This window comes from Octopus sinensis, linkage group LG30 (assembly GCF_006345805.1).
Source record: "Octopus sinensis linkage group LG30, ASM634580v1, whole genome shotgun sequence".
NCBI classification, from domain to species: Eukaryota; Metazoa; Mollusca; class Cephalopoda; order Octopoda; family Octopodidae; genus Octopus; species Octopus sinensis.
In genome coordinates, this window is record NC_043026.1 from 9,336,368 (window position 1) to 9,362,142 (window position 25,775).

Here is a 25,775-nt window from a genome sequence, read left to right on the forward strand (position 1 = left end):
CTGGTGTTTGCGACTTTTTTTCTTCTTCACAATCAGCTCGAATGTGGCCCTTTTTTCCGCATTGGTAACAGGTTGGCTTACGGCCTTCCACCTGTATCCTAAGGGCCACATTCTCCCCAATGAGCACTCTCTCTGGTAGGACCTGAATGTCCTCCTATTTCCCTTGTATTAAAACAGAGATGTTCCGCCCTAACCAATTCTGTGGGACGGAACTAGTAGATTGTAGTATGTTTATACGGTCCATCCTATTAAACAGCAGGGCAGCCACCACTTCTTTACGGTCTATTGTAGGCGGGACTTTGTTGATTCTTACACGGGATGTTCTTCATCCCATATAAGTTGGCAGAAGTACCACTTCTTTGGTCTTCAGGGGACACACGGAATGCCCGCGAGCCACCTCTTCCTCTGAGAATTGGACCTCAACAGAACTGTATGCCTGTCCCCTCGAGATATACACTATATCCGTCCATATCGGGGCCAGGTATTTTTCTATAGTTTCTTTTACGAAGTGTTTAAACCTTTTCTCTTGTCGGCAGAAGGTTTTATACACCACGGCCCTCTTCTCTGTTTCTAACACGGTGGAGGAGTGTGATATCACAACATCACCTCCCTCTTCCTTCATCCTTTTAAAATATCCCTGCAACATGTCTGCAGATATATCAATATTTTTGGTGCCACTGCGGCAACTGCTGAAAATTCTTTCACAGTGTAGGCGCAATTGCCAACATCAACATTGCTCTCCACAAGAGCAGATTTTTCATGTATTATTTCAACCGACATGGTTGAAGAGAAATTGGTTTCCCACAAGACTGGGAGACCTTTAGAAAGAATTTTCCTCTCACAGAGAACAAAAATAGATAATTTTTATATCCGCAGTCCAAAGTTCAAATCCCAACACCGCTGGGATTCGAAATTCATTTTTCACACAACAACGAAATCCCCAAAAGGGAAACCTATATTTTATTTTTCTCACAGTGACGACAACAGTTCAAATCTCGCCCGTGCTACGGGCGGATGCCACATTAGAGCCTACAATGGCTAAAATTTTTTTTTTCCTTCACAACAACAATTTGCTTATCCCAAAAATGGGAAGCCTATAATATTTTTTTCCCATTTAATAAGGATAACAGTTCAAATGCCACCCCCGCGGGAGGTGGGGGCGACAATAAAACATACAACGGCTTTAACAAGCTCAATATCAACAATATTAATAAATTCAATATTAATGACTTCAATGTTTCAATAATTACTTTTTCCCGTCACCGGGAAGAAAGCACAAAAATTCACAAAGTTCACGAAAATATTTAACAATAAACGTTCAACAGCAGAAAAATTATCCACGTGCAATAACACGTGTGACTCACCGCCAAAAAAACACGTCCGACTTCGACTACTTACCACACAGCCACTCCTGCGCCTACATCTCTCTATATATATATATGATGGGCTTCTTTCAGTTCCTGTCTACCAAATCCACTCACAAGGCTTTGGTCGGCCCGAGGCTATAGTAGAAGACACTTGCCTAAGGTGCCACGCAGTGGGACTGAACCCGGAACCATGTGGTTGGTAAGCAAGCTACTTACCACACAGCCACTCCTGCACCTATATATATATACATATATATATATATATATATATATATATATATTTATATACATATATATATATATACGACAGGCTTCTTTTAGTTTCCGTCTACCAAATCCACTCACAAGGCTGTGGTCGGCTTGAGGCTATAGTAGAAGACACTTGCCTAAGGTGCCACGCAGTGTGACTGAACCCGGAACCATGTGGTTGGTAAGCAAGCTACATACCAATGTTATTTCCTGTTTACTCAATTTGAAAACTCTTTGTATTGTCTTTTATCTCTTGTGTCTGTGTGTGTGTGTGCGCCTAAGTTCATATATGAGTAGAGTCCCTTTAATATCACGCAAAAATTGATAAAAATTTGAGAATTAAAATTAAATATCTTTTTTCTAATTCATAGAATTTTACTAAACCTTTATCAAAACATCCCTTTAACATAGCACATAGACAGACTCAGCCTCTTGCACCTACCATACGATGCCATTCTGAAAATACACAACCACATCATCAAAACTTGAAAACTGTGAGTTAATGGATGAGAAATTGAAATTAATGTGAATAAATAACCCTCACATTCGACAGAATAACCTGCATGGTAAAGGGTTTCAGTAACCCCTTAGAGATTATGATTTAGCGCAAATATCAGTGGGATTGCTTCTTCCCCTGATGAACACGTTTGTGAGAAGTTAAGCTGCTATGTTGAGTGAATGACCTTCCACAGATATCACAAGAATATGGCTTCTCTCCTGTATGGATACGTTTGTGAGAAATGAAAGCACTTTGGTGAGAGAATGATTTATCACAGATATCACAGTGATATGGTGTTACTCCTGTATGAATACGTCTGTGTCCAGTTAAGTTAGAACTCACGGTGAATGATTTACCACAGATATCACAGTGGTATGGCTTCTCTCCTGTATGAATACGTTTGTGAGCAGCTAAGTTGCCACTTTGAGAGAATGATTTACCACAGATTTCACAGTGAAATGGTGTCTCTCCTGTATGAATACGTTTGTGTAAAGTCAAATACTGTTTTTGAGAGAATGATTTACCACAGATATCACAAGAATATGGTGTCTCTCCTGTATGAATACGTTTGTGTAAAGTCAAATTATTTTTTTGAGAGAATGATTTACCACAGATATCACAAGAATATGGTGTCTCTCCTGTATGAATACGTTTGTGTAAAGTCAAATACTTTTTTTGAGAGAATAATTTACCACAGATATCACAAGAATATGGTGTTTCTCCTGTATGAATACGTCTGTGTCCAGTTAAGTCAGAACTCACGGAGAATGATTTACCACAGATATCACAGTGGTATGGCTTCTCTCCTGTATGGGAACGTTTGTGAGTAGTTAAGTTGCAACTTTGAGAGAATGATTTACCACAGATATCACAATGATATGGGGACTCTCCTGTATGAATACGTTTGTGATTAGTTAGAGCACTTTTACCAGGAAATAATTTACCACAGATATTACAGGAATATGGCTTCTCTCCTGTATGACAATGCTGGTGATAATTTAAAACACTTTGGTGAGAGAAACTCGTACCACAGACACTACAATGATATGGCTTCTCTCCTGTATGAATACATTTGTGGGTAGTCAAGGTAATTTTTTGAGAGAATGATTTACCACAGATATCACAGTGGTATGGCTTCTCTCCTGTATGGGAACGTTTGTGAGTAGTTAAGTTGCAACTTTGAGAGAATGATTTACCACAGATATCACAATGATATGGGGACTCTCCTGTATGAATACGTTTGTGATTAGTTAGAGCACTTTTACCAGGAAATATTTTACCACAGATATTACAGGAATATGGCTTCTCTCCTGTATGACAATGCTGGTGATTATTTAAAACACTTTGGTGAGAGAATATTGTACCACAGACACTACAATGATATGGCTTCTCTCCTGTATGAATACGTTTATGTGTAGTCAAGTTCTGTTTTTGAGAGAATGATTTACCACAGATTTCACAGTGAAATGGCTTCTCTCCTGTATGGGAACGTTTGTGAGCAGTTAAGTTGCTACTTTGAGAGAATGATTTACCACAGATATCACAATAATACGGTGTCTCTCCTGTATGAATACGTTTGTGACTATTTAAGGTACCTTTTTGTGAGAAAGACTTTTTACACACATCACAGTCATGTAACAATTTTTGTCTCTCTTTTTTGCTATCTTCTGGAAAAATATGTTCCTTCACTTTCTCACTCTTTTCCATTATTTTTCCTTCAACTTCACAATATACCTCCTTTTTTTATTCTTTTTGCTTCTATAGTCTTTTGTTTACAAATATTTTAACTGTTATATTTCTGGCCACTGTTACCTTTGTCACAAAACAACTAAATTTATCCACGTTCAATCTGCAAACAGACTCATCGTGTAGACACTCCAACCAGTGATGTCCAGAAGGTTTGCTAATAACACAATTCAGAGTAAATATATCAGAGGAATTCCACCACAGATTCATAGAAACAATCTTATATATCTGTTCAGTAAAATATTTTCATTCTGGTCTTTAAAAGATGATAAATAATGAGAATGTATCTTTGGTTATGCCAATGTCATCTGATATTCTGAAATAATAAAGAAACAACAGTGTGGAGGCTACTTAAAAAAATACAGATTCAACATTTCCATAAAGATAAACTCTAGAAATAAACATTTAACTGAACAACAGAACTTTCTAATTTATTAATATTTACATCACAAAATCCTGTTTGAAGCTAACATATTTCTAAACTCCAGCTCCACATTCATAAATACACACACACACACACTTTTTTACTGGTTTTAGTTGTTTTGACTGTGGTCATGCTGGAGCACCAACTTTAAAGGCTTCAGTCAATAGAATCAATGCTAGGATTTATTTTTTCAGCTTAGCACTTATTCTATCAGCCATAGATATTATCCAGTTAATGAAACACTTCGGACTTAGTATAACTATAGACACTAACCTGACGGTTGTCAATTTCTTAGACGTTTCCTTAGATCTTAATAATAATATTTATAAGCCTTATAGGAAGCCCAATGATAGACTAAGTTATATTAATGTAGGTTCATGCCATCCCCCTATAGTATTCAAAAATTTAGTTAAAAATATTAGTAAGAGGATTTCTAGCCTCTCATCTAATGAGGACATCTTCAATAGCGTTGCCCCAGTTTATAATAAAGCTTTAAAAGATAGTGGTTTTAGCGAAAAAATAAAATATACACCTATCACTAGCCCAACAGTAAGGAAAAGGAATAATAGAAATAGGAAGGTCATCTGGTTTACGCCCCCTTACTCACCCGAGGTGGCCTTCAATATAGGTAAATATTTCCTAGCACTGATAGATAGACATTTTCCAGTTAACCATGCTTATAGGAAACTCTTCAATAGACACAATTTAAAAATTAGTTTTAGTTCAACTACCAATTTTAAAAACATAATCAATCATAACATACAAAAACCACGAGAAGAAAACAGCTGTTCATGCAGGAATAAAGAATTGTGCCCGCTAAATGGAGCTTGTATGTCCAAGACCATCATATATGAAGCTACCGTAAACTCTATAACCACTAAAGACACCGTTTCGACGAAGAAATACGTGGGCTTACAGAGGGTAATTTCAAAGCCAGGTTCAATAACCACACTTTGAGCTTTAGGCACTGGAACAAAAGAAAAGCGACACAATTATCCAATCATATTTGGTCTTTAAGAGATAAAGGTGTCGATTATAACATACAATGGAAGATTTTGGCCAGATGTAAGCCCTATACTAACGGCAGCGGAAGGTGCGGTTTATGCGACATGGAGAGATGGCTTATCTGGAAAAGCAGCTTAGACCCTACCACATGTCTAAATACAAGGACAGAGCTTTTCGGATCATGCCCACATGTGACTAAATTTCTGTTACGTTTTTGGTCCCCTAAAGAAAACGGATAGAACATGCTTTCTGTGTTATGTCCCAAGAAGAATTTATATATTTTTATATAATTTTATATATTTTTATGTATTTTTATAATTTTTATGACGAAAAATGCGAGCGATGTATAAGTACGCAAGCAAAGCAGAGTTATAACAGAGTAATTTCCCTTCATTTTTAACGGTATTTTTTCATAACGTTTTCAAATAGCCAGATAACCGAAGAGATGGTGTTGTGGATTTCCACTTCGGCATCTGAAACTCAGAGTTTTATCTTGACTACCGAGTAATGTAACATATTGTATATATATATATATATATATATATATATATATATATATATATTTCTTTTGTTTTTTACGGAATCCCACTTTTTGGTTATGGAGGATCCGATTCTGAAAAAAGGTTTTTGAAAAATCGCATTCTCAAAATTTCATTTACCACCAGCCTCTTCATTTTTCACTTGAAAAAAAAACAAACAAACATATTTTTGCCCTTAAAAACGATGGGAAAAACCTTTTCGGTAACAAAAACATAAAATATTGTAAATATTTTCAAAGGAAAAAGTGTGATTTAAGGGAGATTTGGCTGTTGTTTCTAGCACATCCTAAGACAACCCTCCTCGTTTCACTTTCCCATCTTTTGAAGTTTTTCTCTTCATAAACACATTTATGATCTTTTTTCAACCCTATTCTTCGCCCCTGGTTGCTTCTGTTTACGATTTAAAATATCGGTGAGTCTGAGGCCGTTTCTGGCATTTATCCACAGTGAAAACACAAGAAACGTGGGAAAATGATGGAAAGTGTAGAAGGTAGCCTCCATAGCTAGAAATAGCAGCCAAATGTCGCACGAATCAAAGGACATCTGAGACAGGAAGTATTTAGAAATTAAATAGTTTAATACTTACGGAAATGGTTTTAAAAAGGATGGTGTTGTTGTTAGAAGTGCGTCAGGTGGTTGAGAAATGTATTTTAAATGTGTTTGGGAGTGAATTGAGAGAAATTCCGACTGAAATCAAGTTTGTTAAAATGAAGGAATTTAGGCGGAAATACGCTTAGTGCGCATGCGTATGAAAAACTGGTTTTTCTTCTTTTTTTCTTTTGTTTTTTAAAGATTTTGGTAGAAAACCAGAAATTTCGGGGAGGGTCAAGTGTCAGTCGATTTCATGGACCCGAGTAGTCAACTGGTATTTATTTTATTGAACCCCAGCAGAAAAAAAGTGATAGGCAAAGTTTAATGGATCTTTTCTGTTTGAACGGCAGTTTTTATCATAATTTCTAGGTAACTAAAAACTTTTAAACTTCGTATACTGGTAGAATGTGTTACATAAAACATCTTTTCCTGTTGGCTTCATTGAGAAAATTGTGTAGTTTGTGGATTGGAAGCACTCAGTCGGTTACGACGATGAGGGTTCCGGTTGATCCGAATCAACGGAACAGCCTGCTCGTGAAATTAACGTGTAAGTGGCTGAGCACTCCACAGACACGTGCACCCTTAACTTAGTTCTCGGGGACATTCAGCGTGACACAGAGAGTGACAAGGCCGGCCCTTTGAAATACAGGTACAACAGAAACAGGAAGTAAGAGTGGGAGAAAGTTGTGGTGAAAGAGTACAGCAGGGATCACCACCACCACCTGCCGGGGCCTCGTGGAGCTTTTAGGTGTTTTCGCTCAATAAACACTCACAACGCCCGGTCTGGGAATCGAAACCGCAATTCTACGACCGCGTGTCCGCTGCCCTAACCACGAAGAGATCTTGAAGAAACTGTTGATGATATTTTAAGTTGATTTTTTTCCCCCCATTTATTCGATATTCATTAATTTCACATCATTTGCAATTTTTCTCTGATTCTCTTTCATTTGAATTCGATACTTGAATAGCTTTTTGCATTTCTGATCTTTAAGATGTCGAAGGATAGATATTGATGTGTTTGAGTCTTTGTTTTCAAATGTAATTCTGGATAATTTGAAGAGACAATTTCACCTTTTCTTGCCTCTGCCAAATTTCTCTTTCTACACACTCAAAGAGAACAATGATAATTTCCTGAAAGAGTGATTCTGTTATAATGTTTTCAATGCATTCAGGGAAGGCCATTTGCTTAGCTGATAAACTTTTTGTAATCAATCGTGAAATCTCCTCATGGGGCAAAATGAGTAATGACTATTTCCAATAATTTTTTCTCTTTATGGAGTTAAAGAGAAGAAATTGTGAGCTGTTAGGTTACTAGTCACAGACATACATTTTCTACAATATCCTCTGGCCTTGTGAATGGATTTGGGAGATGGAAACTGAAGGAAGCCCAATATATATATATGTGTGTGTGGGTGGGTGTGTTGTCCTCCCACCCCTTCAACACTTGACAAACAGTGTTGGTGTGTTTATGTCCCCATAAACTTGTGGTTTGGCAAAAGTGGCTGATAGAATAAGTGCTAAGCTCAAAAAATAAGTCCTAGCATTGATTCTATTGACTGAAGCCTTTAAAGTTGGTGCTCCAGCATGACCACAGTCAAAACAACTGAAACCAGTAAAAAAGTGTGTGTGTGTGTATTTATGAATGTGGAGCGGGAGTTTAGAAATATGTTAGCTTCAAACAGGATTTTGTGATGTAAATATTAATAAATTAGAAAGTTCTGTTGTTCAGTTAAATGTTTGTTTCTAGAGTTTATCTTTATGGAAATGTTGAATCTGTATTTTTTTAAGTAGCCTCTATATCTTACATTGTTGTTTCTTTATTCTTTCAGAATATCAGATGACATTGGCATAACTGAAGATACATTCTCATTATTTATCAGCTTTTTAAAGACCAAAATGGAAATATTGTACAGAACAGATATATAAGATTGTTTCTATAAATCTGTGGTGGAATTCCTCTGATATATTTACTCTGAATTGTGTTATTAGCAAACCTTCTGGACATCACTGGCTGGAGTGTCTACAAGATGAGTCTGGTTGCAGATTGAACGTGGATAAATTTAGTTGTTTTGTGACAAAGGTAACAGTGGCCAGAAATATAACAGTTGAAATATTTGTAAACAAAAGACTATAGAAGCAAAAAGAATAAAAAAAGAACGTATATTGTGAAGTTGAAGGAAAAATAATGGAAAAGAGTGAGAAAGTGAAGGAACATATTTTTCCAGAAGATAGCAAAAAGGAGAGACAAAAATTGTCACATGACTGTGATGTGTGTAAAAAGTCTTTCTCAAAAAAAGGTACCTTAAATAGTCACAAACGTATTCATACAGGAGAGATGCCATTTCACTGTGAAATCTGTGGTAAATCATTCTCTCAAAAAATTACCTTGACTACCCACAAACGTATTCATACAGGAGAGAAGCCATATCATTGTAGTGTCTGTGGTACAAGTTTCTCTTACCAAAGTGTTTTAAATAATCACCAGTATTGTCATACAGGAGAGAAGCCATTTCACTGTGAAGTCTGTGGTAAATCATTCTCTCAAAGAAGTGCTTTAACTAATCACAAACGTATTCATACAGGAGAGACACCATATTCCTGTAATATCTGTGGTAAATTATTTTCTGGTAAAAGTGCTCTAACTTATCATAAACGTATTCATACAGGAGAGTCACCATATCATTGTGATATCTGTGGTAAATCATTCTCTCAAAGTTGCAGCTTAACTACTCACAAACGTTCCCATACAGGAGAGAAGCCATACCACTGTGATATCTGTGGTAAATCATTCTCCGTGAGTTGTAACTTAACTGGACACAGACGTATTCATACAGGAGAAACACCATATTCTTGTGATATCTGTGGTAAATTATTCTCTCAAAAACTTTATTTGACTTTACACAAACGTATTCATACAGGAGAGACACCATTTCACTGTGAAATCTGTGGTAAATCATTCTCTCAAAGTGGCCACCTAACTATTCATAAACGTATTCATACAGGAGAAACACCATATTCTTGTGAAATCTGTGGTAAATCATTCTCTCAAAGTGGCAACTTAGCTTCTCACAAACGTATCCATACAGGAGAGAAGCTATATCCTTGTGATATCTGTGGAAGGTCATTTACTCAACGTGGCAACTTAACTTCTCACAAACGTGTTCATAAGGGGAAGAAGCAATCTCACTAATACTTGCGCTAAATCATAATCTGTAAGGGGTTATTGAAACCCTTTACCATGCAGGTTATTCTGTCAAATGTGATGTTTATTTATTCACATTATTTTCAATTTGCCATCCAAAGGTTTAGTAAAATTCTGTGAATTAGAAAAAAGATATTTAATTTTAATTCTCAAATTTTTATCAATTTTTGCGTGATATTAAAGGGACTCTACTCATATATGAACTTAGGCGCACACACACACAGACACAAGAGATAAAAGATAATACAAAGAGTTTTCAAATTGAGTAAACAGGAGTAGTTGTGTGGTAAGTAGCTTGCTTACCTTTGTCGGAGACAGATGTGTTTGTTTTTGGCGGAGAGTTCTTGCTGCTTGATGTCACGTCTTTCGTCGTGAAATTTTGAACTTTGAGGCTCGACTACAGGTAGGCGTTTGTCGTATTTTTTGAGGGCTTAGTGGAGTTTGTTGCCCTGTATTTAATATTTTTTGGTGAGTAATAGACTCCACTCTGCTCCAGACATTTGCCTGTCTGTGGCCGCCTATAAAGACTCACTTTGCAGTGAGAATTGTGTTTTCGAGGAGGCGTAGCCCCTCCGCAAAAATTAATTTCTTTGCGTAAATTATCTTTGTGTCTGAGGATTAACCAAGGCAGGAAGGACTGTTTTTGCAAGGTGGACGTGAGTGTTTTGGCTCTGGCCAATTACAAGAAAAAAGAACAAAAACAGAGAAGGTTGTCGAGGCAAGTGATTTTGTTTTATCTGAGCTGGGTGTAATTTGTTATATTGTTCTTTTTTGTTAACAAATTTCGCCTGCTCTCGGCGGCTGCTGTTTTGTGAATTTAGTGTGAATATTTTGGATTCATTAAAAAAAAAAAAAACAGTGGAGGGACGTATCCTCGCCCGAATTATTAGAACCTGGTACAGTTACCGTTGGCTGTAGCCAGTATTGTGTTTGGATTTCTTTTACCAATTACGGGTAAAGACGATTCATACCAAGGAACCTATGTACATTTGGCCAGGAGTACCTTTTCGGCCGAAAATTAATTTATTTCTTTGCCTGGATTTGAACTCTCTTCTTCAAAGCTTTCGTTTATTTAAAAGAATAAAAGAACTCTTTTTTGAACTGTTATTTTTTATTTTATTTCTTCCCTTCTTTTTTTGTGTCTTGTTTTATTTTCTTACATTTTGAACTGTAATTGAACTTTGTGTTGAAATGGCAAAGGAATTTCTTGTGTTGGACTTGACACCTCCCCAAAAATGGTGAAAAGAGCTTGAAAGGAAGACGGTGGTGTTGAGGACTTATTCAAAGTCGCTCGACACCATAGCCGTCTTCCCGAGGGCCACAATTTTGAATGAGCTGGCAGATTACATGCCAGCCATTAAATTTATTTCACGGGGAGTCAAATATGCAACGGTCTGGTTGCTGTTTGACTCCCCCTAAGAAGCTTGCGATTTTGCAAGTCAGCTCCTCGAGGGCGAGGAAATAATCTTTCTTCCAAGCTATTGTGGAAAGAAATTGTTGAAAGCTTGGATCTGCGGTTTGCCAGCCGGAGTTGAGCCCGAGTGGATAGAGGACTCTATCCGCTGGGGTCTGGGTGGTAGCAGTACCATGCTGCTTAATGTGAAAGTGTTGCCTGCAGCTGATTGGGAGGGATCAAAAGCTGTTTTGACCCTATGGACCCAATCAGCCGAAAGTCTGGTCTTTCCAGATTTTTTGAGGATGGCCGGGTCTAAATGGTGTTTCTTCACTTGCCACCTGCACAGGAGTCAGTCCAGCGGTCCTGGCAACTGCCGGGTGCCAGTCATAAGATTGGTTCAATTTCGATTTCTTTGTTATATTTAAAATAATTGAAAGAAACACAGAGCATCTCAAAATAAATACAGTAACGAAAGGGTTAATCTTGCATCATCTTTGTTTGTATTTCTCTCATCTTTTATCAAATTCAATGATATGATTGCGGCCGACCTGGAGCAATGCCACAAAGAAATTTTAGTCAAATGAATCGACCCCAGTACTTATTCTTTTGCTAAGCCTGGTGCTTATTCTATCGGTCTCTTTTGCTAAACAGCTAAGTTACAGGGACGTAAACGCACCAGCATCAGTCGTCAAGCAATACTGGGAGATCAACATCGAAGACATACATATAATGAGTGTTGGTTATATCCAGCCTCATCCAGTTGCTCTTAATCTTGCATCGTCTAAAAATGGCCATTGTCTCATGTGTGTCTGTGTTGGTGTTTCTTTCATCTTTTACTTGTTTCAGTCATTTGATTGTATACATAGTGGGGGGCACCGCCCAGAAGAAATTTCAGTTGAATGAATCGATTGCAATACTTATTTTTCTTTTTTAATTAAATCTAGTGCTTATTCTAATGGCCCCTTTTGCTGAACAGCCAAGATATGAAGATGTAAACACACCAACACCAGTTGTCATGAAATACTTGGAGACAGACACAGACACATATACATACACACTTATATATACAGAGTGTTGGTTATGAGTTTTGCTTGCGAGTTAACCGTGGCTGGTTCATCTTGATGTAGCTGTGTGTTGGTTATGCATTCACTGGTCTAGTCTGTCTGCCTGGAGTTACCGAATACAAAAGAATGACAAGAAGAACCAGGTAAATTCAATGCAACTGTTATTTATTACAACCCCTTATAAAAATACATGGCAAATGTCTTACATATTGTGAAGTAACAGGTTTGGCAAGTTTTAACGAACTCTATCTGGAACAGTGGGAGTTGTATCACAGTTGAAATTCTGTAGCATGTTCATGGTTTGGTTCAGTGTGTTGGGCAGCATCTGTTGTTGTGATCTGTCTTTTGCTGTAGAGGAAGTACAAGTTTACCAGGCCAGAGAGAGAGAGAGATCAGGAATGAAGACAGAAACGGGTGTGCCGCCACAAAGGAGACACATGGTTACCCAGCCTGACGGAAACGCAGGAGAAGGAGATAGAGGGTGGGAGACAACATGATGGAGATAGTGGCAAAATGATGGGCGTATTCAATAGGGAGGGGATCAGAATGTAAATGGGGATAGTTGAGTAAAGGAAGAGGGAGATATAGATGGTGGCAAGGGTTAGGCCATACTCTTGAGGTTCAAACGTCATAATATAAGGGACAGGATACTGCAAAGGCAACGAGCTGGCAGAAACGTTAGGCGCTATGTACTGAGTTCAAATTCTGCCGAGGTCGACTTTGCCTTACATCATTTCGGGGTCGTTTAAATAAGTACCAGTTACACACTGGGGTCGATGTAATTGACTTAATCCGTTTGTTTGTCCCCTCTGTGTTTAGCCCCTTGTGGGTAGTAAAGAAATAGGTATTTCGTCTGCCGCTACGTTCTGAGTTCAAATTCCGCCGAGGTTGACTTTGCCTTTCATCCTTTCGGGGTCGATAAATTAAGTACAAGTTACGCACTGGGGTCGATGTAATCGACTTAATCCCTTTGACTGTCCTTGTTTGTCCTCTCTGTGTTTAGCTTATTGTGGGTAGTAAAGGAATAGGGTACTGCAAAGGAAGCATGATTAGAGTGTAGGGGGTGTTGAGTGATGACAACCTGGGTATTATATAGAGTCAGGGGGCTACTGGATAGCAATGATTCAGAGGAACAGCACCATGAGGACAGGATTGGGGGAGTGAGAGGTAGGCATAGTGTATGGAAGGAATGTGAAGAAGAGATGTAGATTGGTTTGTTGGGGGCAGGGTGTGTAAAAAGTTTTCTTGTTACATGTGGGTGGAAGACATAGGTTGAGGGCAAGCCAGTAGCAATAATACAGTAAGACAGGGAATGGGGGTGGAACATACAGGTCAGGACTAGCGGAGAGCAATGCTACAGTGAGACGGGGCAGGACTGTATTTAAAATATCCGATCGTGGCCGTTTGCCAGCCTCGTCTGGCACCTGTGCAGGTGGCACGTAAAAAGCACCCACTACACTCATGGAGTGGTTGGCATTAGGAAGGGCATCCAGCTGTAGAAACACTGCCAGATCAGACAACTTGGTGCAGCCAACTGGCTTCCCAGACCCCAGTTGAACCGTCCAACCCATGCTAGCATGGAAAGCGGACGTTAAATGATGATGATGAAATATTTTCAATGGCAGTCAATAATGGCCCCTTATGGTCCTTGTGAGAAGTAAGAAGTGTTGGTACATCTACTGTCCACTCTTTAGAATTTAAACCAGCCATATCTGGCCCAAATATTCTGCCTATTTTATGATCAAACTAGTCAGAGTCGGCTTCTTACACCTACCCTACAATGTCATTGTGAAAATACACAATCATATCATCAAAATTTGAAAGCTGTGGGTTAATGCAGGACAAATTGAAAATTATGTGAATAAATAACCCTCACATTCGACAGAATAATCTGCATGGTAAAGGGTTCAGTCACCCCTTACAGATTATGATTTAGCACAAATATCAGTGGGATTGCTTCTTCCCCTGATGAACACGTTTGTGAGAAGTTAAGTTGCCACGTTGAGTGAATGACCTTCCACAGATATCACAAGAATATGGCTTCTCTCCTGTATGAATGCGTTTATGTGCAGTCAAGCTACCTTTCTGAAAGAATGATTTACCACAAATGTCACAGTGAAATGGCTTCTCTCCTGTATGAATACGTTTGTGAGATTTTAAAACACTTTGGAAAGAGAATGATTTACCACAGATATCACAAGAATATGGTCTCTCCCCTGTATGAATACGTTTATGTGCAGTCAAGCTACCTTTTTGAAAGAATGATTTACCACAAATGTCGCAGCGAAATGGCTTCTCTCTTGTATGAACACGTTTGTGAGATTTTAAAACACTTTGGACATTGAATGATTTACCACAGACATTACAGTGATATGGCTTCTCTCCCCTATGGAAACGTTTGTGAGAAACTAAGTTGCCACTTTGAGAGAATGATTTACCACAAATGTCACAAGAATATGGTGTTTCTCCTGTATGAATACGTCTGTGTTTAGTTAAGCTACTACCGGCTGAGAAATATTTGCCACAGATGTTGCACTTATATGGCTTCTCTCCTGTATGGAAACGTTTGTGAACAGTTAAGTTCCCACTGTGAGAGAATGATTTACCACAGACATGACAGTGATAGGGCTTCTCTCCTGTATGAATACGTTTGTGAGCAGTTAAATACCCACTTTGAGAGAATGATTTACCACAGATTTCACAGTGAAATGGTGTCTCTCCTGTATGAACACGTTTATGAATAGTTAACTTACTACTAGTAGAGAAAGATTTGCCACAAATATCACAGTGAAATGGCTTCTCTCCTGTATGAATACGTTTGTGAGCAGCGAAGTTCCCACTTTGAGTGAATGACTTACCACAGATATCACAAGAATATGGTGTCTCTCCTGTATGGATACGTTTATGAATAGTTAGCTTCCAATTGGCAGAGAAAGATTTGCCACAAATACCACAGTGAAATGGCTTCTCTCCTGTATGAATACGTTTATGAGGAGTTAAAGCACTGTTGCGAGAGAATGATTTACCACCGATGTCACAGGAACATGCGATCTCACCTGTATGAATCCGTTTGTGAGAAGTTAAAGCACTCCTTTGAGAGAATGAATAACCACAGATATTACAGGAGTACGGTTTCTCTCCTGTATGAAGACGTATGTGAGATTTTAAAATGCTTTGGTGAGAGAATGATGTACCACAGACATCACAGTGATAAGGCTTCTCTCCTGTATGAAGACATTTGTGTCTTATCAAGTCATTTTTCTGAGAGAATGGTTTACCACAAATGTTACACTGATGTGGCTTCTGCCCTGTATGGACACGTTTGTGATAATTTAAAGCACTTCTATAAGAGAATGGTGTACCACAGATAACACAGTGATAAGGCTTTTCTCCAGTATGAATACGTTTGTGTGTAGTTAAGCTATTCCTGTGATGGAATGATTTACCACAAATGTCACAGTGAAATGGCTTCTCTCCTGTATGAATATATTTGTGTGAATTTAAATCACTTCGGTCAGAGAATGATTTACCACAGACATTACATTGATAAGGCTTCTCTCCAGTATGAATACGTTTGTGTGTAGTCAAGTTATTATTTTGAGAGAATGATTTACCACAGATGTCACAGTGAAATGGTTTCTCCCCTGTATGAATACGCTTGTGTATATACAAGTGAGCCTTTTGAGAGAAGGACTTTTTACACACATCACAGTCATGTGACAACTTTTGTTTTCCCTTTTCTTCTGGAAAAGTCAGATCCTTTAGTTTCTCACTCTTTTCCATTATTTATCTTTGAAAATCACAATATATATATATATATATGTTTTCTTCTTTGTACTTCTATAGTCTTTTGTTTGCAAGTATTTCGACTGCTGTATTTCTGTCAAGTGTTACCTTTGTCCCAAAACTGGTTAGTAAATTTATCCAAGTTTAATTTGCAAAGAGACACATCTTGTAGACACTCCAGCCAGTGATGTCCAGAAGGTTTACTAATAACACATTTCAGAGTAAATATATCAGAGGAATTCCACCACAGATTTATAGAAACAATCTTATATATCTCTTCTGTACAATATTTCCATTTTGGTCTTTAAAAAATTGATAAATAATGAGAATGTATCTTCAGTTATGCCAATGTCATCTGATATTCTGAAATAATAAAGAAACAACAGTGTAAGATATAGAGGCTACTTAAAAAATACAGATTCAACATTTCCATAGAGATAAACTCTAGAAACAAACATTTACCTGAACAACAGAACTTTTTAATTTATTAAAGTTTACATCAGAAAATCTTGTGTGAAGTTAACATATTTCTAAATTCCAGTTACACATTCTTACTGCACAACATTTATATATGTGTGTGTATATATATATATATATATATCACGTAAAAAGCACCATCCGATTGTGGCCATTTGCCAGCCTCTTCTGGCACGTAAAAAGCACCCACTACACTCACGGAGTGGTTGGCGTTAGGAAGGGCATCCAGCCGTAGAAACTTTGCCAGATCAGACTGGGCCTGGTGCAGCCTTCTGGCTTCCCAGACCCCAGTTGAACCGTCCAACCCATGCTAGCATGGAAAACGGATGCTAAACGATGATGATGATGATGATATTGTGAAATTGATGAATAGGGGACTTATAGACCTCTTGTTTAAATGCCTACAAAAAGTACATCAGCTAAGCAAATGGCCTTCCCTAAATGCATTGAAACCATTATAACAGAATCACTGTTTCAGGAAATTATCGTCGTTCAAAGACAACAAAATAATAATAATAATAATAATTCGTTCGTTTATTGGCCACAAGGGCTAACAAAAATCAATTAAAACATAAAGGGACAAAACACAGGACGAAAGTTACAAAGGGTTTTGTCCGTAACTATGAAGAAAACGAAAATGAAAAAAAAAAAAAAATTGCGCTAACGACCCGGGGGGTGGGGGACTTTCGGAAAATTTACAAGATCCGATTTTTCCGTCATAAGTTAGGGTAAAATGGATTGCGAGGATGATCCGGTTCTTGACTGAAGAAGGCTTCCAATGACCCGTCCGTGTTTTTTGTATCGTCTATTTGGATGTTTTGCGTTCTTGTCCCATTTTGTATTTTATATATATATATATATATATATATATATATATATATATATATATATATATATATATATTTCTGTTTTTTTTACGGAATCCCACTTTTTGGTTATGGAGGATCCGATTATGAAAAACATTTTTTTGAAAAATCGCATTTTCAAAATTTCATTTACCACCAGCCCCTTCACTTTTCACTTGAAAAAAAAAACAAACAAACATATTTTTGCCCTTAAAAACGGTGGGAGAAACATTTTCGGTAACAAAAAAATAAAATATTGTAAATATTTTCAAAGGAAAAAGTGTGATTTAAGGGAGATTTGGCTGTTGTTTCTAGCAGATCCTAAGACAACCCTCCTCGATTCACTTTCCCATCTTTTGAAGTTTTTCTCTTCATAAACACATTTATGATTTTTTTTCAACCCTATTCTTCGCCCCTGGTTGCTTCTGTTTACGATTTAAAATATCGGTGAGTCTGAGGCCGTTTCTGGCATTTATCCACAGTGAAAACACAAGAAACGTGGGAAAATGATGGAAAGTGTAGAAGGTAGCCTCCATAGCTAGAAATAGCAGCCAAATGTCGCACAAATCAAAGGACATCTGAGACAGGAAGTATTTAGAAATTAAATAGTTTAATACTTACGGAAATGGTTTAAAAAAGGATGGTGTTGTTGTTAGAAGTGCGCCAGGTGGTTGAGAAATGTATTATAAATGTGTTTGGGAGTGAATTGAGAGAAATTCCGACTTAAATCAAGTTTTTTCAAATGAATGAATGGAGGCGGAAATACGCTTAGTGCGCATGCGTATGAAAAACTGGTTTTTCTTCTTTTTTTCTTTTGTTTTTTAAAGATTTTGGTAGAAAACCAGAAATTTGTGGGAGGGTCAAGTGTCAGTCGATTTCATGGACCCGAGTAGTCAACTGGTATTTATTTTATTGAACCCCAGCAGAAAAAAAGTGAAAGGCAAAGTTTATGGATCTTTTCTGTTTGAACGGCAGTTTTTAACATAATTTCTAGGTAACTAAAAAGTTTTAAACTTCGTATACTGGTAGAATGTGTTACATAAAACATCTTTTCCTCTTGGCTTCATTGAGAAAATTCTGTAGTTTGTAAGCTATTTCCACTTTAATTTCAAGCATTTCGGCAATTTCAACCAATCACTCTCGTCTATTGCGGTAAAAAAAATATTCTGTGCCGTATGAATATGTCCCTCGTTTAAGAAACAGATTGGGTTTTGTTGTTGTTATATATATATATATATAATGTGTTGAGTATTAAAGGAAGTAGTGAGTACTTAGTATGAAAGATTAAGAAAGTGGGAGAGACTGAAAAAACGTGTTAACGATACGAGATACTTTATTAGACTGCGCGTTGTTGTACAAGGTATATCTTTGTTGTGGCGGGAAACTGACTGATTGTCCTTGTATCAAGGGAGACAATAGGCAACGTTAATTGTTCATGTTCCTTTTTTTTTATTTATCTGTATCTACAGGGAATAATTATTCGTCGTCCACTTTTTGTGGTTTTATTATTTTGTAGTGTTGAATTCCGTAGTTGTGCTGTTTTTGTTTTTTCATGCGTGTTTGTTGACTTTGGAAATATATTTTCATAATCTAATTCTTCTGTTATGCGAACGTGTTCGTTTGTTTTAAGAATATGTTGTCTATCTCGTTTGACTGTATTACCTTCCTCTGTTATTACTAAGTATGAACGAGGTTGCTCTAGTTTTTTTTAACTATTTTGCCCCTTCTAAACCAATTGTTGTTAAACTTAATTCTAACCGTGTCGTGTGGTTTTAACTCTGGGAGTTCTGTTGTAATGTTTGATTTCTTCTTTTCGTGAGGCCTGATACCAATTTTGTCGTGTAGTATGTTTGGGAGATTTGTTCGCAATGTTCTATTCATTATTTGATTTGCAGGGGATGGTGCACCATTTTGTAATTTAGTCGTGCGTAATGCTAAGAGCGCTAATTGAGGTTCTTCCCCACTTTTGAATGCCTTTTTTAGCGTCTTTTTTATTATCTGTATATTTCTCTCAACCATGCCATTCGCTTGATGATAATGCGGGCTTGTCTTCGTGTGATGAAAATGCCAATTTTTTGCAAATTTTTTGAATTCAGCCGAATTGAATTCAGGACCGTTGTCACTTACAACTGTTTGCGGAATTCCGAATTTAGCAAAAGTTTCTTTTAATTTTTTGATTACGGTTTTTGAATGGCAATCATTTATTTCGTGTAGATCAAAAAATCTTGTTGTATAGTCAATAATTGTGACATACGAATTTCCAGACAGATGAAATACGTCTGTACCCACTTTGGTCCATGGTGTAGTAGGTATTTCATGATTTATTAGTGGTTCGGCTGGTTGTTGGTTTTTGTAGTCGATGCAGTATGAGCATGTGTTAATCATGTCTTTGATTTGAGCGTTAATGCCGGGCCAATATATACATTCCTTCGCTCTCTCTATGCATTTTTCCATACCCATGTGTCCGATATGTATTTCCTGTAGAGCTTCTCTACGTAATGACTTAGGTACAATTATTCTTGAACCTTTTAGAACAAGACCATTGACGATTGATATTTCATCACGAACGGAGACGAATGGTTTGATGTTTATTGCTATTTTGTGTTTTAGGGGCCATTCTGTTCTTGTATATGTGATGAGTGTCTGTAGTGACGGGTCGTCTGCAGTGGCTTCTTTATACTCGTTTAATTTAGTGTCGGTTATGGGGTAATTTTTTATTACTGCATGTATGTGCGATTTCATATCTTCGTCTGATACTTCTGGAGTATTTTGCTTAAGGTATGCACGTGATAGGGTATCTGCAACAACTGATTCTTCACATTTTTCTATTATGTCGTTTGTGTTGGACGAATTTATTTTTGAAATTCTCTGAATTAGGTTCAGATCTTTAGCTGTCTTTGCATCTACAACTGCGTGTGAGTTTGTTTTTGCAACAATGAATTTTATTTGCTTTGATAATTCTTTGTATTTAATGACTGCTGTGCATTTTCCTAGCACTTTTATAGCTGTGTTATTGTAAGCTGATAATCGAGTTGAGGTTTTTTGCAGTTGTGGTTTTGGAATTATAGTTTTATATTCTCTGAATGGCAGTACGGTTACGTCTGCTCCTGTATCTATTTTGAATGTTACATTCGAGTTGTTCACTTTTAGTTCGACCGTCCAAATGTCTTTTGGAGTCTTGAACTTTTCGATTTTGTGCACGCGGGAATTATTTGCAGTGATCATTTCGAGTGCATGTGTATCGTCATCTGATTCATCGTCGGTATGTATCTCTACTTTATGTACACATTTTCTTGATTTGCCCATTTTTGCATAGTGTCCTTTTTTTCTTGCATTTTTCACATGTCTTGTGAAATGCTGGGCATTTATTTCTTTTGTGATTATAACCACAATAGTGACAGTTAGTGACGTAGTGTTGACTTGGCGCTTGAAACTTCGCAGGCTTTCTGTCACTTCCGCCTTGTTCGTTTTGATGTCTGGATTGCATATGGCGAGTTATTTGAGTTTTGACGCCTTTTCTGTCGTGTTGACTATATAACCCTCGAGATTTCGTTATCTCTTGTTTCGGATGTGGCATTTAGCATCCTTGACTGGAGTCGTGTTTGCTCTGCACTCTGACCTGCTTGAATTGTTTTTTGTAAGTCTAAATTTGGTTCTCTCAATAATCTTTCTCTTAATCTCATGTCTCTGATTGCACATATCAGAATATCTCTGGTGAGACTGTCTGTGAGGTTGCCGAATTCGCACTGTTGTGCCTTTTGGCGCAACTCTACCACGTACTCATCGAATTTTTGATGTTCCGCTTGTTCACATGTGAAGAATTTGTGTCTCGGGAAAGTTATGTATTTCCTGGGTTCACAATATGTATCGAATTTTTCGATTACTGTTTGAAGGTTCATTCTTCGTCGGGTGAATCGAAATCCAGAGTGGAATGGATGTCTCGGCCTTTGGAACCGATGCAAGTTAAAAACATTGAAGTTTTTACTTTGTCTGGCTTTATGTCACTTTCTGTTGCTATCAAAAAGAGATTGAATTCTTTTTTCCACTTTTTCCATGCTGCGGCTAGATTTTCCTGATTAAAGTCTGGGTCTTTTGGATGCGGTAAATTTTCCATTTCCTCTTTGAAGTATGATTTCAACTTCTTTTTTCTTTTGGTTTCTGTATTTTGGGTTCTTTTAGTATTCTGACACCATGTTGTTGTTGTTATATATATATATATATATATAATGTATTGAGTATTAAAGGAAGTAGTGAGTACTTAGTATGAAAGATTAAGAAAGTGAGAGAGACTGAAAAAACGTGTTAACGATACGAGATACTTTATTCGACTGCGCGTTGTTGTAGAAGGTATTTCTTGTTCATGTTTGTTTTGTGAGGAAAAAAAGATACCCTTCCCCTAAACCTAACCCTAAAACAGATTGAAATGCAATAGATCGATTCTAGGGTCATAATTATGGGTGACAATTTCATATGACACCGCTAGAAAAAAACTGCCGTTGAAGAAAATATCTTACAAATATGTTAGAAACTACAGAATTTTCTCAAGAAAGCCAAGAGAAAACGATGTTTTATAAACAAGTTTAAAAGTGTCTAGTTACTTGGAAATTATTTCAAAATCTGTTGTTCAAACCGAAAAGATCCAAATTGTTTAGTTTCTTTTAAAAAAATTATTTATTTTGTGTTTTATTTCCTTTGCTAGGTAGTCGTTGTAGGATCGACTAGTCACGACTAGCTAGCGCGGATGTGCGAGTGCGCGCACCGGGACCACTCTTAAGTAGTACCCTGTGTTGGATTCAAAGTCAATTATCCCCCCATGCAATGTTTAATTTGGTAATTTTCAGTTATCAAAGTGATGTCTCACATGGGGCAAAATGAGTAATGACTATTTCCAATAATTTTTTCTCTTTATGGAGTTAAAGAGAAGAAATTGTGAGCTGTTAGGTTACTAGTCACAGACATACATTTTCTACAATATCCTCTGGCCTTGTGAATGGATTTGGGAGATGGAAACTGAAGGAAGCCCAATATATATATGTGTGTGTGGGTGGGTGTGTTGTCCTCCCACCCCTTCAACACTTGACAAACAGTGTTGGTGTGTTTATGTCCCCATAAACCTGTGGTTTGGCAAAAGTGGCTGATAGAATAAGTGCTAAGCTGATGTAAATATTAATAAATTAGAAAGTTCTGTTGTTCAGTTAAATGTTTATTTCTAGAGTTAATCTTTATGGAAATGTTGAATCTGTATTTTTTTAAGTAGCCTCTATATCTTACACTGTTGTTTCTTTATTATTTCAGAATATCAGATGACATTGGCATAACTGAAGATACATTCTCATTATTTATCAGCTTTTTAAAGACCAAATTGGAAATATACAGAAGAGATATATAAGATTGTTTCTATAAATCTGTGGTGGAATTCCTCTGATATATTTACTCTGAATTGTGTTATTAGCAAACCTTCTGGACATCACTGGCTGGAGTGTCTACAAGATGAGCCTGTTTGCAGATTGAATGTGGATAAATTTAGTTGTTTTGTGACAAAGATAACAGTGGCCAGAAATACAACAGTTGAAATATTTGTAAACAAAAGACTATAGAAGCAAAAAGAATAAAAAAAGAAGGTATATTGTGAAGTTGAAGGAAAAATAATGGAAAAGAGTGAGAAAGTGAAGGAACAGATTTTACCAGAAGGTAGCAAAAAAACGAGACAAAAATTGTCACATGACTGTGACGTGTGTAAAAAGTCTTTCTCAAGTAAATGTAACTTAAATAGTCACAAACGTATTCATACAGGAGAGAAGCCATTTCACTGTGAAATCTGTGGTAAATCATTCTCTCAAAAAATTTCCTTGACTACCCACAAACGTATTCATACAGGAGAGAAGCCATATTCCTGTAATATCTGTGGTAAATTATTTTCTGATAAAAGTGCTCTAACTCAACATAAACGTATTCATACAGGAGAGGAGCCATATCATTGTAGTGTCTGTGGTAAATCATTTTCTGATAAAAGTGTTTTAAATAATCACCAGCATTGTCATACAGGAGAGAAGCCATTTCAATGTGACATCTGTGGTAAATCATTCTCTCAAAGAAGTGCTTTAACTAATCACGAACGTATTCATACAGGAAAGAAGCCATATTCCTGTAAAATCTGTGGTAAATTATATCCTGGTAAAAGTGCTCTAACTTATCATAAACGTATTCATACAGGAGAGTCACCATATCCTTGTGATATCTGTGGTAAATCATTCACCGTGAGTTCTAACTTAACTGGACACAGACGTATTCATACAGGAGAAACACCATATTCTTGTGATATCTGTGGTAAATTATTCTCTCAAAATATTTATTTGACTTTACACAAACGTATTCATACAGGAGAGACACTATTTCACTGTGAAATCTGTGGTAAATCATTCTCTCAATGTGGCAACTTAGCTAAACATAAACGTATTCATACAGGAGAGACACCATATTCTTGTGATGTCTGTAATAAATCTTTCTCTACCAGTAGTAACCTAATGACCCATAAACGTATTCATACAGGAGAGACACCATATTCTTGTGATATCTGTGGAAGGTCATTTACTCAACATAGCAGCTTAACTTCTCACAAATGTGTTCATAAGGGGAAGAAGCAATCCCACTAATATTTAAACTAAATCATAATCTCTAAGGGGTTACTGAAACCCTTTACCTTGCAGGTTATTCTGTCGAATGTGATGTTTAGTTATTCACATTATTTTCAATTTGCCATCCAAAGGTTTAGTAAAATTCTATCAATTAGAAAAAAGATATTTAATTTTAATTCTCAAATTTTTATCAATTTTTGCGTGATATTAAAGGGACACAACTCATATATGAACGTAGGCGCACACACATAGACACAGGAGACAAAAGACAATACAAAGAGTTTTCAAATTGAGTAAACAGGAGTAGTTGTGTGGTAAGTAGCTTGCTTCCCTTTGTCGGAGACAGACGTGTTTGTTTTTGGCGGAGAGTTCTTGCTGCTTGATGTCACGTCTTTCGTCGTGAAATATTGAACTTTGAGGCTCGACTACAGGTAGGCGTTTGTCGTATTTTTTGACGGCTTAGTGGAGTTTGTTGCCCTGTATTTAATAATTTTTGGTGAGTAATAGACTCCACTCTGCTCCAGACATTTGCCTGCCTGTGGCCGCCTATAAAGACTCACTTTGCAGTGAGAATTGTGTTTTCGAGGAGGCGTAGCCCCTCCGCAAAAATTATCTTCGTGTCTGTGGATTACCAAGGAGTACAAGGCAGGAAGGACTGTTTTTGCAAGGTGGACATCAGTGTTTTGGCTCTGGCCAATTACAAGAAAAAAGAACAAAAACAGAGAAGGTTGTCGAGGCCAGTGATTTTGTTTTATCTGAGCTGGGTGTAATTTGTTATATTGTTATTTTTTGTTAACCAATTTCGCCTGCTCTCGGTGGCTGCTGTTTTGTGAATTTAGTGGGAATATTTTGAATTCATAAAAAAAACAAAAACAGTGGAGGGACGTATCCTCGCCCTAATGATTAGAACCTGTTACAGTTACCGTTGGCTGTAGCCAGTATTGTGTTTGGATTTCTTTTACCAATTACGGGTAAAGACGATTCATACCAAGGAACCTATGTACATTTGGCCAGGAGTACCTTTTCGGCCGAAAATTAATTTATTTCTTCGCCTGGATTTGAACTCTCTTCTTCAAAGCTTTCGTTTATTTTAAAAAATAAAAGAACTCGTTTTTGAACTGTTATTTTTTATTTTATTTCTTCCCTTCTTCTTTTTTTGTGTCTTGTTTTATTTTCTTACATTTTGAACTGTAATTGAACTTTGTATTGAAATGGCAAAGGAATTTCTTGTGTGGGACTTGACAGCTCCCAAAAAATGGTTAAAAGAGCTTGAAAGGAAGACGGTGGTGTTGAGGACTTACTCAAAGTCAATGACTGAAACAAGTAAAAGAGTAAAGAGTATATAATTGCCATTAGTGTTTTGATAAATAAAACAGAAGCCTGTGTATGAAACTGGTCTTTTTCCTACTTCAGTTATTTCATTTTTCTCTTATAAAATACACACATACAGGAGGGGTAAACTATACCAATCATAATACTCTGAATGTGGCTCTCAAGAATGAATAAAAGCAATTACCCAATTAATGACAGGTATTACTACGAGTAGTTTATAGACATATACACAGCCAAAGGAACCATCTGAACGTGGCCGCTGCCAGCGCAGCCCGTCTGTCCTCCGTGCAGGTTGCACGTAAAAAGCACCATCCGATCGTAGCTGTTGCCAGCATCGTTTGGCCTCCGTGCCAGTGGCACGTGAAAGCAACCACTACACTAACGGAGTGGTTGGCATTAGGAAGGGCATCCAGCTGTAGAAACTTTGTCAGATCAGACTGGGCCTAGTGCAGCCTTCTGGTTTCCCAGACCCCAGTTGAACCATCAGAAATTTTAACGAACTCGATCTGGAATAGTGGAAGTTGTATCATAGTTGAAATTCTGTAGCATTGGTTATGAGTTTTGCTGGCGAGTTAACTGTGGCTGGTCTAGTTTGTGTGCCTGGAGTTACCTTTATAT

General features: G+C 37.2%; 2 protein-coding genes across 2 annotated transcripts in view; one reads left to right on the forward strand and one right to left on the reverse strand.

Annotated features, from left to right (window-relative positions):
- Positions 1-13,035: 13,035 nt before the first annotated feature.
- Positions 13,036-25,706, reverse strand: LOC115226802 (zinc finger protein OZF-like). Its single transcript, XM_036515134.1, has 6 exons — positions 25,659-25,706; positions 24,386-24,514; positions 23,932-23,969; positions 14,406-15,590; positions 13,116-14,237; positions 13,036-13,071 (listed from the first exon to the last, which is right to left on the reverse strand). The coding sequence occupies exons 1-5, from the start codon at positions 25,704-25,706 to the stop codon at positions 14,027-14,029; spliced, it is 1,611 nt and encodes a 536-aa protein (XP_036371027.1). The 3' UTR covers positions 13,036-13,071; positions 13,116-14,026.
- The window catches only part of LOC115226312 (zinc finger protein 43-like), a 49,351-nt gene continuing 44,122 nt past the window's right edge, over positions 20,547-25,775 (forward strand). The window contains exons 1-2 of the mRNA XM_036515264.1: positions 20,547-20,827; positions 22,486-22,811. The gene's annotated coding sequence lies outside the window, so the exon portion shown is untranslated. The remainder of the gene's footprint in view (positions 20,828-22,485; positions 22,812-25,775) is intronic.